The sequence below is a fragment of the Barbus barbus genome (assembly GCF_936440315.1).
Source record: "Barbus barbus genome assembly, chromosome: 49".
In the NCBI taxonomy this organism is placed as follows: Eukaryota; Metazoa; Chordata; class Actinopteri; order Cypriniformes; family Cyprinidae; genus Barbus; species Barbus barbus.
This window is the reverse complement of record NC_136727.1, coordinates 4,222,847-4,236,727: the sequence shown is the minus strand read 5'-3', so window position 1 is coordinate 4,236,727 and position 13,881 is coordinate 4,222,847. Positions and strand designations below refer to the sequence as shown.

Below are 13,881 nucleotides of genomic sequence, written 5' to 3'. Positions count from 1 at the left end.
CAGTCAGAAGTTCAGTCAAGGAAAAGCAAACAAAGGTTTCACAATAATATTATTATTCAGGCTTGGGATTTGGGCCATCAGGCCCTCCTGGTTTATTAGGGTCAAGACTTATATTTTGTCTATTTACTTTAGGTAACTATATACATAGATATGTTCACATTATAAATAGTAACTTTATAAAGGATGATATTCAATAAAATTTCAGTTGAAGAAAAGATGGATTCCCTGTACCACAAAAATACAAAATTCCAAAAGTCAATTAGAATATTAAAGCAATTTTATTACATGCATTCAATTGTATGCATATTCAAACAGACTGGCTGGAACAATGACTACATTTTCCTAACAAAAAAAAAGAAACCTTCCCGTAGTCAACATTTGTCCACTAGAGGGCAGACATCAAGATGAGATAAAGTTGCAGTAGTATATATGAGTGAGTGAGTGAGTGAGTGAAGTGACATTCAGCCAAGTATGGTGACCCATACTCGGAATTCGTGCTCTGCATTTAACCCATCCAACGTGCACACACACAGCAGTGAACACACACACACAGCAGTGAACACACACACCGTGAACACACACCCGGAGCAGTGGGCAGCCATTTATGCTGCGGCGCCCGGGGAGCAGTTGGGGGTTCGGTGCCTTGCTCAAGGGGACCTCAGTCGTGGTATTGAGGGTGGAGAGAGTGCTGGACATTCACTCCCCCCACCTACAATCCCTGCCGGCCCGAGACTCGAACCCGCAACCTTTGGATCACGAGTCCAATTCTCTAACCATTAGGCCACGACTTCCTACACACTATATCAAAACACACTATATCAGTGTGTTTTCAAACATAGTTTGTTTAAGGGGTCTGAAAGCAGTTTGCGTTCATTTTCATATTATTGTGAATGCTCCAAACAGACTTTTAAAATATCTGATCAGCTCTACTGCAAAGATACTGAGACCATGTTGACAGGTAGCCTGAATGTGCCTTGCATTCGCTTGCACTTCATTTATAGCATGCATGCCTGAATGTTTCACCTGAATTTCACATTTTGAGCCTTTTAAATTCAGATTAAGAATACACCGATCATGTAATCAATGCAAACTGAACCAACAGAATAAAGAACAACTTTATTCAAATTTTTGGCTCCTTCGCGTCACCATAGCGCCATTTTGGAGAATATCCCATAAAATTCAGATTGAAGTGTTGTTTGATAATGAGTTAGTGTTCAGTGATGCATCGAGTTTGACTGTGTTGAAAATGTGTTCATTTGCTTGGGTCTGGAGAACGAGAGGCTAATTAAAAAAAATGTACAATAAGTTGATGCTACTCCCTGTGTCGGAGTAATCCTTATCAAATGTAACATCCATCCCCCTTTGTTGCAGTTTGATGATTTTTGTAAAATAACTTCTGTTTTCACTCTTCAAACTCAGAGTGGTTTATTGCAGGCTCATTTATTGATAATAAACAGTTGATAATAAATAATATTGGTGATAAAACAAATATATATAGGCCTAATAAAATTAGGCTTGTTTTTGAAGCTGTGGTTGATTTCTCTTGCAAGAGTTTCCAGCACTGCTACGAATTCTGTTGTGCCACATTCAAATGAGGACTTGAGGTGTAGCCTACATTTAAGCCAACAACATTTCACCTTAAATGCTTCACTAAAATGCCGTCATGTCTCTATAACATTGGTTCTGTTTAGTTTGGTTTATTCTAAATTTAAGTGTTCATTTGAGCATCTAAACTGAGCGTTCACGAGACTCAACAAAATCTTAGTCTGATTCACTCACCACTAAAGGCAATACGGAATATCCTGTGTAAAACCATTCTGCTGGAGATGACCTCCACTTCATATTTTCCGTACTGATTGCTTCGGATGTTTTGTGAGTATTGGAAATGTGGCAGAGGCTCTGTTTATGCTGTTTATGTTGTTCAGACAGGGTCTGTAACACAAGTGAACAGAAGATGCTGAAAATAAACCACAAGAACTGAGAACAAAGAACTTATCCTTATAGATGACTTGCATCCCATGAGCACAGAATCTTTATGTTAAAACAAGTGATCCACATTGTCTCATTGAAATTCAAAGTGAATGGAATGAAAAGTAAAATAAAGAAACAAAAAACCCCTGACAACATAAAAAACACACACTCCATCATGTGTGATTTTTTTTCCAGATTTATAAGATTATAGGTTTAGAGTGTATGAATCTCACAGTGTTTCTCACAGAATGTCACAGATTTACAGCGAAATAAAAGCTGTCAAATATTTCCCCCTTCTTGCAAGAGAAGGCATTTTAAACTCTAGCTAGCAGCTCTGTTTCTGAGTCAAAGTTAAATTTGTTGTGGTTTGAGGTTAATTTGATCAGTTTATTGACAGACTGACTCAAACGAATGTGGTTTCTGTTGAGTGGACAAACATCTTGCTCCTAAAATATTTTTACTATTGATTTGCGTGGCTAATTGTGTAACGGTCAGTGGTTGTAGTCACAGAGGCACAAGACGAAGGTCTAAACAAAAAAAGGAATCTTTAATAAACAGCTTCAACACACTTAAGACACTATATTTACTCAAGATCGGACAAACACAGAGGGAGAACTGAGGACTTATAAAGGGAGAGGAACAAATGAGGAAACAAGATGATTAATCAAACACAGGTGAAGAATATAACTAATTAACAAAACTAGGTCATGAACTAAAACAGGAAAAACCAAATAAGGGCAGAAAGGAAACTAAACAGAAACAGATATGTTACAGTATCTCCCCCTCCCGGAAGGTGCGTCCCGCACCGTAACAGTAACATCGGGGAGGGGGGGCGGGCGTCCTGGAGGCTGGAGCAGGACCAGGATATGACAGGGAAGCCTCCAGGACGGATCAGGAGCCTTAGGAGGCCATGGCAGGACTGGAGATTCGGGAGACCATGGCGGATCCGGGGCCTTGGGAGGCCATGGCAGGACTGGAGATTCGGGAGGCCATGGCGGATCTGGAGCCTTGGGAGACCATGGCGGATCAGGAGCCTCGGGCGACCATGGCGGATCTGGATCCTCGGGCGGCCTTGGCGGATCGGGGTCCTCGGGCGGCCTTGGCGGATCGGGGTCCTTGGGCGGCCTTGGCGGATCGGGGTCCTTGGGCGGCCTTGGCGGATCAGGAGCCTCGGGCGACCATGGCGGATCTGGATCCTCGGGCGGCCTTGGCGGATCGGGGTCCTCGGGCGACCTTGGCGGATCGGGGTCCTCGGGCGGCCTTGGCGGATCGGGGTCCTTGGGCGGCCTTGGCGGATCGGGGTCCTTGGGCGGCCTTGGCGGATCGGGGTCCTTGGGCGGCCTTGGCGGATCAGGAGCCTCGGGCGACCATGGCGGATCTGGATCCTCGGGCGGCCTTGGCGGATCGGGGTCCTCGGGCGACCTTGGCGGATCGGGGTCCTCGGGCGGCCTTGGCGGATCGGGGTCCTCGGGCGGCCTTGGCGGATCGGGGTCCTCGGGCGGCCTTGGCGGATCGGGGTCCTCGGGCGGCCTTGGCGGATCGGGGTCCTTGGGCGGCCTTGGCGGATCAGGAGCCTCGGGCGACCATGGCGGATCTGGATCCTCGGGCGGCCTTGGCGGATCGGGGTCCTCGGGCGACCTTGGCGGATCGGGGTCCTCGGGCGGCCTTGGCGGATCGGGGTCCTCGGGCGGCCTTGGCGGATCGGGGTCCTCGGGCGGCCTTGGCGGATCGGGGTCCTTGGGCGGCCTTGGCGGATCGGGGTGCTCCGTGGCCTTGGCCCTTGGCCTGGCCACACAGACTGAGACTATATGGCCCCCCCCCAAAATTTCTTTGGGAAAGTTCCCCTCTGGGGGCCACATTGGAGGAGCGGACTCCTGGGGGCGCTCTGGAGGAGCGGACGCTTGGGGGCGCTCTGGAGGAGCGGACGCTTGGGGGCGCTCTGGAGGAGCGGACTCTTGGGGGCGCTCTGGAGGAGCGGGCACTTGAGGGCGCTCTGGAGGCGCGGAGCTGGACGGAACCAGCGGAGACGAAGGAGAGCTGGACGGGACCAGCGTAGATGCAGGAGGGCGCTCTTGCAGCGTGGACACTTGAGGGCGCTCTTGCAGCGCGGACACTTGAGGGCGCACGGGAGGCGCGAAGCTGGATAGAACCAGCGGAGACGAAGGAGGGCTGGATGGGACCAGCGGAGACGCAGGAGGGCGCTCTTGCAGCGCAGACATTTGAGGGCGCTCTTGCAGCGCGGACACTTGAGGGTGCACGGGAGGCACGAAGCTGGATAGTACCAGCGGAGACGAAGGAGGGCTGGACGGGACCAGCGGAGAAGCAGGAGGGCGCTCTTGCAGCGCGGACACTTGAGGGCGCACGGGAGGCGCGAAGCTGGATAGAACCAGCGGAGACGAAGGAGGGCTGGATGGGACCAGCGGAGATGCAGGAGGGCGCTCTTGCAGCGCAGACATTTGAGGGCGCTCTTGCAGCGTGGATACTTGAGGGCGCTCTTGCAGCGCGGATTCAAAGGGGCGCTCTTGTAGCGCGGACATTAGAGGGCGCTCTTGCAGCGCGGACATTAGAGGGCGCTCTTGCAGCGCGGACGTCAGAGGGCGCTCTTGCAGCGCGGACGTCAGAGGGCGCTCTTGCAGCGCGGACGTCAGAGGGCGCTCTTGCAGCGCGGACGTCAGAGGGCGCTCTTGCAGCGCGGACGTCAGAGGGCGCTCTTGCAGCGCGGACATTAGAGGGCGCACGGGAGGTGCGGGGCTGGACGGGACCAGCGGGAAATCAGGTGGGCTGGACGGAACCAGCGGGAACTCAGGTGGGCTGGACGGGACCAGCGGGAACTCAGGTGGGCTGGACGGAACCAGCGGGAACTCAGGTGGGCTGGACGGAACCAGCGGGAACTCAGGTGGGCTGGACGGAACCATCTTCGCCGCGGACGGCGTAACGTTCATCGCCATTTGCGGCGGTATCCTCTTCGCCGCGGGCGGAACATTCATCGCCGTCGAAGGCGGTGGCTGCACTGTATAAACCTCCTCCACGATGTAAGAGGACCCCGCGAGGGATAGCACCAACTCCAGGTATTGCTTCAGGGAGCCCGGGGTAGAGGCAGGTGGTGCCTGGAGGAACAGGTTGTCATCAAGGCCGCTCCAGACGACAACCTTCAGCATGCCATCGTTCCATGGCACGCGGTGGGCGAGCTGGAGGAAATCTTCCAAATACTCTTCTATGGAGCGGCCCTCTTGTGCGATCTGGAGGAGTCTTTCTTCGGGAGGCAGGTAGGCGCAGTCCATATTCTGTGTTGGTCCGATCTTCTGTAACGGTCAGTGGTTGTAGTCACAGAGGCACAAGACGAAGGTCTAAACAAAAAAAGGAATCTTTAATAAACAGCTTCAACACACTTAAGACACTATATTTACTCAAGATCGGACAAACACAGAGGGAGAACTGAGGACTTATAAAGGGAGAGGAACAAATGAGGAAACAAGATGATTAATCAAACACAGGTGAAGAATATAACTAATTAACAAAACTAGGTCATGAACTAAAACAGGAAAAACCAAATAAGGGCAGAAAGGAAACTAAACAGAAACAGATATGTTACAAATTGATAGGTAAATGGGCAAAGACATTATTTTCCTTTAAGTCAGATTTCCACAAAACAGCTTCACTGTAGTGAGTCCATCATCAACAGCAATATTTGGCTTCTGTCAAGCAGGATTCTTACCCGGTGTGCATCTGTGATAACCAACCAACCATCGACAGTTCACTCTGACACCATAAAATATCATTTTTATCAAGTTTGATCAGCTTTATTGTGTATTTGTACATAGATCTATATGTATGAGCACAGCATAAGCATTAACTTTCATTTGAATGGTACAGAAATTATACTTTGCACCTATCACAAATCCCCATGCAAATAACCTTAAGATTACACAACAAAGAAAAAATATTTTCAAGCAACCAAACCCTGCTGGTTTACAAGGAAAAGATAAATGTATGTTGATTTATTTTATATTGGAAAAAAATAATGAATAGTTTTGTAACTTGAACATTTCAGACTACAATCTTCCCTTTTGTTCTAGTAGTCAAGCATGAAGCAAAAAAAAAAAAAGTCAAAATATATATATAAAAAATTAGTATGCTGATACTGATTATTACTATGTAATGCAAAGCCCAAGTTTATATTGTTACAGTGATCATGAACTGTTGTTTCTCCTCATTTGTCATGTTGATCCTGAGAGCGATTCACTTTATATTCACTGAAACCTGTTATAAAAACACAGGAAGAATCACAGTAAAAAGTTAAAAAATGAAAATAGTAATGAATAAATAATAGCTGTAATAATAATAATGATAATATTAACATTAACGTCCCCTTAGCTGTGTAGAATTTTAGAAACAAACAAAAAATATAAACTTTTTCTTTAATGACTAAATAAATTAATTGTTAGCTCTTGATTTATGATTTGAATGTAATACTTACACATTTGCCTTGGCTGTCTACAAGTCTTGCAGCAAAAAAAACTGTTACAGCCCAAACCACCAGACCAACACCAGCACCACATATCCCTGACGCAGCACCTGAATGAGGCGGATCTGTAATGATAAAGACAGTAATTCATGTGAATGTGGGTCTGGTAACAAACAATATAAACATCTGAATTATATATTTGTTTTAACACAGGCAGAGCTTCCTTTTATTATCTCAGTAATATATATATAAGACACTGAAGCAACTCACCCCTGACAGTAACCCTGAATCTCTTCTGTATGGTATATGTGTTGGTGATGATCTTTAGCTGATAAAGTCCAGCGTTTTCACTGTTGGAGTTCTTGATGGTGAGATCTCCAGTTCGAATATCTAGATACAATTCATTATCGAATCGCACAGCATTGAAGTTATACGATATACTGTTGCTCTTTCCATCAGTTTTTGCTATGGAGATGTTTTGAGGTCCAAATGTCCATTCTATTGGATTCTCTTTTTGTATTTCAGTGATATGAGTGTGTAGAAGAACAGGATATCCCTTTATCTCTGACACGGTCTTCACTCCATCTTCCTCTTTGCTAAACACATCTGGAAAACAAACAGTTTCCCAGAGATTAAACTGAGAGGTTTAACACCAAGTAATATAGTACACAAAACTTATTTGTGCACCAGACATGAATGATTCCTCAAATAATTTTTATGAGGAAAGTGTGCTGTTAATGATCAAATTTCCAAATGACTCGTCTTGATAGTAGACTAGAGTAGACAACTGCAGTGCAGTCAATACGGACAGATCAGACACCTACGAGATCAAAGGCAGATATTATGTGCTTCACGCTCATGCGCTTAATCGTTGCTAATGGATGCAATTTAAATTCTGTTGTTTTTAAATGAAAATAAATAAGATAAACAAGATACCCAAACTACCATTAATTGTATTTCCTCAAAGATGTGTTTTACATTCATGTTTAGTACAATAAAGTAAAAATAAAAAATAGGGGAAAAAAAGACTGCCATAGTATATTCATATGTATTGTATATACATAAAACAAGATATTAACATTTTAGATGATAACAAAACATTCTGTAGTTTTTACAAAATAATTTTCGCAGCTGTGGTTGCCAGAATCATTTTGTAAAAAAATACAGAAAAACGGTAAACACATTTACAGAACAAAACTGTACAATTTACAGTATAAAACTGTAATTTTCAAACAAGAAAATTTGAATGTAAACCAGTAAATTCAACAACGCACGCTGCTATTAAAATCTGTTTTGTACCTTTAACATACTGACGACCACCATAATAATGCAGGTGGTAAAAGAGAAAGCCACATGAAGAATCAAAGCTCATCACAAGTAGCTTCACCACAAGCAGAAGTATATACTAATATATAGAAGGTGCACAGAGTCATTCATGCAAAGACAAAACACCATTGTGGTAACGCACATGATATTTAAATAATGCAATAAACTTTCATTAAACAACAGAAGATGTAACATAAAGCCCAAATGTACATAACTGATAACAAAAACTACTTTCAAATGTGGAGTGTCATGCAGGGAATTCTGGGAATATCAGTTTACAGTTTTTGACTGTAAATTATACATTGATTTGTTATTTTTACTTCGAAAAACTGTACAATTAACAGCATTTTACTGTAAAATTACATGAAATGTCTGGTTAGATCTTTTACAGTTTTTCCCTGTATATAGTACAGGAACTTACTGTTAACGTATTAAGCGTTTTTACAAAATTTTACAGTTAAAATTACACTTATTTTCTACAGTGTACTTTGTATGCACAGGTTCTACAAGGTGGCAACACTGAACCGGGCCATTCTTTCACAGTAGAAACCAAAACTATAGTATGGCAAGCCGTTTTAGCTTGAAATATTCCCAGCGTTATTTAAAGATTGTAGCCATCATTTTAAAAAAAGAGGGAGGCAGAAATGCCAAGTGTACTATTTTTTTTTTTTTTAATTGACAAGTTTTATTTTTCTCTTATTTCTTATTTTTAACTGGCTAAATCAAATACACTGCTGAACAATAACCAATAATTTGTATTCTATAATGTTTTTCTTATATTTTCATGACAATTTTATGATTTGTTTATATAACACTTTTTTTTTCAGTTTTTATCACAGAAGAATGCAGAATAGTTTTTTTTTCAGATATTTAAAAAGCTGTGCCATTTTACAAACATATCAGCTTTACACACATGCACACACACGTTTTGTTTTTGTGAAAAGTGGGAACATCCCATAGGCATAATGTTTTTTATACTGTACAAACTGTATGTGTTATTGCCCTACACCTAAACTTAGCCCTCACAGGAGATTTCTACTTTCCCCCCAGAAAACTCACTCTGTATGATTTATACTTTGAAAAGTGGGGACATGGGGAAATGTCCTCATAAGTCACCCTCTCCTTGTAATACATATGTCATGCCTGTGTCACTATACAAATTGATGCCCTCATTTATCAGAAAAATGTGCGCGCACACACACACACACACACACACACACACATATATATATATATATATATATATATGTTATATACTACAATTTCTGAATTTAAACTGAAATTTCAACATGGTAGGCTATTTTTCCTGCTGGAGACAGTAGTAGGCTATTAAAAGTGTAAATGACTGGCCCCAGAGAAACAAACAGAAATCCGCCACCTAAAAATGTATGTCCCTGTCTACAACATTAAATGTTGTTTACTTAGGCCTATAGTATACATTTACTTATAAAATTTATAGAAAGTTTAGGCTACTCACCAATATTAATACGTAACTTCCTGTGCAAGATCATACCGATGGTGTTGACCTCCACTTTATAATCTCCAGACTGATCGCTTCGGATGTGATTGATGGTAAGATCTCCGGTTTGATCATTCAGATGAATGTTACTCCATCTCGAGTCAATAGCACTACTTAATCCATTAACTTGCTCGAGACCATCACTGGTCCCTAAGTTTGTTTATTTACATTTACTGCATGCTTTTACCATTAAAATCCTAATTAACGTTGGCAAGCAACATATCATTAGAAAGCCTGAAGTCTCAAGCTTCAATATTTACGGCCACAATGTCACAGCCACAACCTCGTTTTAATTCGTATCAAGAGATCATAACAATACATGAAACATTAATTTTGATAATTCTGAAAGGTTTTTATCTAGTGAAGATGACAGACAAAGTAAATCATGCAAATATAGGCATATTTTTAAAGGCAATAATCTAGAGCATAAAATCAGTTAAGACTCTTTAGTTCAAAAATGTTACTTTAAAATCAATATCGATTAATTCTGCCTCATTTATGTAACATCATCAGAGAGAATTATAATTCCTGTCGGTTTTACACACAATATGCACTCTAGGAGGTATTACAAAGGTAAAACACTATATTATCATGTTTGAGGGTCTCACGTACAAAATAACCCCGCCCTCCGCGTTCTTTCTGCAGCGCTGATTGGTCAGTCATTCTGAACACTCTCAGAGTCAGAGTCACTCTGGATGCTCAAACAAACAGATCAAATGTACCTCATATTTAGCGGTGCCTCTTTAAAGGGAAGATCTCATGGCCTAATGGTTAGAGAGTCGGATTCGTAATCCAAAGGTTGCGGGTTCGAGTCTCGGGCCGGCAGGGATTGTAGGTGGGGGGAGTGAATGTCCAGCGCTCTCTCCACCCTCAATACCACGACTGAGGTGCCCTTGAGCAAGACACTGAACCCCCAACTGCTCCCCGGGCGCCGCAGCATAAATGGCTGCCCACTGCTCCGGGTGTGTGTTCACTGCTGTGTGTTCACTGCTGTGTGTGTGTGCACGTTGGATGGGTTAAATGCAGAGCACGAATTCCGAGTATGGGTCACCATACTTGGCTGAATGTCACTTCACTTCATAAATTTGCATTTTATTTTGTTCATACTTGTGGCTTTATTGTGATTGCTTTTTAAGTTGCTCTAGGACTGTTTCATATATCTATTCCTAAAAATCTTGTATGTAAGATTAATGGATGATTATGTTCTAGAATATTTAGTCTTCTCTTACTCTTTTTCTGTATTAATGTAAAGAATTCTGACCACTGCACAGCAAACTGATAACTAACGTCTTTCTAAGAAGACTCTAGTTATGACTGTAATCCAAACGGTTGATAAACTGTAACCATTTTAGTTTGTGTATGTCAGGTTTGAGTTTGAGCTCAACTAGTGGGGGCGACTGTTAACAGGTTAAGTGAGCAATAGGGATGACTTGATCTTCAAACTTCCACAGTGTCTGATCATCTTTCTGTAATTTAGTAACACCAGTGTGTAAAGTGACAGAATCTCCCTCCATCACTGACACTGACTCCACAACATCTGTCTCAACAACAAACACATGAGGAGAACAAAAAGACGCAGTTTAAAACCACTTATAATGCTAAAAGTAATTTTCACATAACACTTGAAATATACATGTGCAGAGGACTGATGATGGTACAACTACAGCTTTTTTATTGCTTGAAAAATACAAAATACCAGAAAGGGTTCAAACACACTTACTGAAACTTTCTTATAATTACTGTTTTTGTTTTTTTTAAAAAAGCTTTTAATTTCTTAGAGTTAGAATGTCCCTAACATTAATGTGGTTAAAAAGGCAACATAAATACATAAAAAAAGATCAATTAATTCAGTACAAAATGTATTTTTTAACACATGGAAACATCTATGTTTCTATGTAGACAGTCTATGTTTTTTCTCTCTCTTTTTAAAGTTGACAAAAATAACAAATCTCACTGTATAATGCGAAGACTTACTTATACTTTAAAGAAATTACTTACATTTTGCTCTGAATTAGCATTAGCACACTACACTCATTTTAGCCAGTTGCTGCTGTTGTTTTTATCTCTTTAATAAATAAATAACAATAATCATTCCACAGCATCTAAACTGTCCACAGGTGATTGACATGAATTACTCACCATGGACAGTAACTTGGAATGTCTTCAATTTTGCATCTATGCTCTTGATGTCTACACTATAATGTCCAATGTGTTCAGTTCTGATGTTTGTGATGGTCAGAGATCCAGTCTGTTTGTCCAGCTTCAGTCTGTCTTTGAATATCGCACCGGGACCATCATTTGTAGAGGGATTTCCATCTGCTTCATTCATTCTAGCTATGATTACATCACCAAACTTCCATATTACCTTAGTATCCTTTGGTACGTCAGTATGTAGAGTGACAGAATCTCCCTCCATCACTGATACTGACACTTCATCTGCATCAACACCAAACACACCTGAAGAACAAACAGAAACAGTTTATATTTAATATTGTAAACATATACAATATTGTAATATTTGTGCTCTAAATACAGTATATTAATGACAGCAAATTTTCAGGCAATATATTGTTTGTTTTCAGCTCTATTCCTGTATTGGTACTGCGAAATGACAACGTTACACTATATGTGACAATATAGTTTCATGATTTTGAGCAGTTCTCTGAAGTGACCCTTTTCTTTCACAATGATGTATAGTTCAGATGGGATATTATGAGCTCATTTAAGGTCAGTCCCTCAACTTACAATATTCTCGCACAACGCTACATGTTTTTGTGCAATGCTAAATTATATTTTGTGTCTCAGTTAATCAAAAGCAACACTAATCACCATAACAAAGACGGCAAAAGACAAGCTTGATGGTAGTTTATGGCATATAGGCCTATGCCTACTTTTATTAGACGTATAGCCGCACGCTGAATGAGAGCGACAGACTAATCGGACTAAAGTTCAAGAAACTTACTGATTGAGAGAGTAACTTATTTCTGTTTTTCTATTCTGTTTCGTTTAAACAGTAGGCTACACGTGTTCATGTTGCAGCAAGTTTTTATGTAAAATAATAACGCTCAGAATATTACAGGCTGTCTGAGCCCTCTACTATTCACTACTAAACACACACATGCACAAACGACTTACTCCAAAAATACCCTTACAGTGCTTGTGTTTGAATTGCCATATATTTATGAAAAACTTATAGGTAAGTTACGTTTGAGTTTTTATTTTATTTTTATAACTGTCTATAAAAAAATTTGTTTCCGATTTATATTTAAAATGTTAAATTAACATAAAATAAGTGTTACTCACCGTTCGCGAGTAATAAAACCCAAAAAAGGAAGGTATTGTTCCTCATACTGATTTCACTTCTGACCGAGTCTAAACCTCAACAGCTTTGCTTCAGGGCACCGATGAGACTTGTATCACCTTCCAAGTCACGTGGTTTCTTGAGAAAGCGGGTGTGTCACGTAATAAGCCTATTTCGACATGTTCCAAAGAGAACCTTGACTACATCGAAATTATGAAATGCTTGTTTATTCGATGTTTGTGATCTTCTGCATATTTATTAGTCAGTAGATGGTAAATGTGGAAAGTTTTGTTGAAATTGCACTACTACAAATTTTTTTTTACAAAAATAAGACAATAATGGACATATACAATAAAGATAAACAATTTACATCTGTTACGACCTGTGTTAGTTTGTTTTCTATTGCTTGCGTTCTTTTTCTTTTCTTGATTTCTCTAATCCAAAACAGGTTCTCCAATCATGGGATGTAAGCAGCCATTGGTTGCCTAGTCGGGGCGGGGTCTTTAAAAGGACGCTGCTGACACTCATCGAAGAGCTCATTCTTGGTTCGGTCGCACGTGGGTTGAGAGCTCCGGAATCCCTCCTCCGGCCGATGATCAAATTGTGTTTTAGAGATTTTGTTTTTCGTTTTAGTAAATGTGCATCTTGTGTAAACTTCTGACCCGTTCTCCTATGTCTAAACCATTTTAACAATGTGGAGCGTAGGGGTGTCCTGCCTTGTTTATTTTGAAATTGTTTGATCTCTGTTTTTGGGCAGGGAGTTAGGTAAGATAAATGTATTTTCTTTTGGTATTTAATTAGGTTATTAATTTTCCCCTCTTTTCTTTTTATATTCGTTTTGTTTGTTATTTTGGCCTTTTGGACACCCTGAAGATTTACTCTTTATTTCACTTGTTATTCTTTAATAAATTAATTACTTTTTGCTTCAATTTTGTGCATTTGTTTTTTTGGTTTTCGACCGGAGGGATGCGTGCTGGGATTCCATTTCCACAACCCAACCAATTATTTATTACGCCTCTTCAGTGTTTTATATCTTCCCTAGAGGCGGGGCGTAATAACATCCATAATTATTCACTGAGTAGTATATGCTTGAAGTGTATTTAAATGTCTGAAACCTCAAATAAACTGTATTTAGTCGAAAACACTGAGCAGTTATGAAATATGAAAAGCACACAGCGCGTCTTTCTTTTAATTTTTTTCTGAGCTCGTCTTTCTCTGGCTCAAAGGGTTAAAATCAATGGTGTTTTGCGGGTGGAGGGGGACAAATTGAACAATTGTGGCACAAATCGGAGGTGCGTT

At 41.2% G+C, this 13,881-nt stretch overlaps 1 protein-coding gene across 1 annotated transcript; it reads right to left on the bottom strand.

Annotated features, from left to right (window-relative positions):
- Window positions 1–5,754: 5,754 nt before the first annotated feature.
- On the bottom strand, window positions 5,755–12,693 carry LOC306867882 (uncharacterized protein). The gene is made up of 7 exons (XM_079413817.1): window positions 12,585–12,693; window positions 11,421–11,738; window positions 10,687–10,818; window positions 9,240–9,394; window positions 6,707–7,042; window positions 6,449–6,561; window positions 5,755–6,231 (listed from the first exon to the last, which is right to left on the bottom strand). Exons 4-7 carry the CDS (start codon window positions 9,271–9,273, stop codon window positions 6,211–6,213), a joined length of 504 nt encoding a protein of 167 aa, XP_079269943.1. The 5' UTR covers window positions 9,274–9,394; window positions 10,687–10,818; window positions 11,421–11,738; window positions 12,585–12,693; the 3' UTR covers window positions 5,755–6,210.
- Between the last annotated feature and the right edge of the window lie 1,188 nt (window positions 12,694–13,881).

Coding starts and splice junctions, on each gene's coding strand:
- LOC306867882 (XM_079413817.1), bottom strand. CDS start 9,273: ATGATCTTGCACAGGAAGTTACGTATTAATATTG. Junction 6,562..6,706: donor ATTCAGGGTTACTGTCAGGG/GTGAGTTGCTTC, acceptor TTATCATTACAG/ATCCGCCTCATTCAGGTGCT. Junction 6,232..6,448: donor TAGACAGCCAAGGCAAATGT/GTAAGTATTACA, acceptor TTTTTATAACAG/GTTTCAGTGAATATAAAGTG.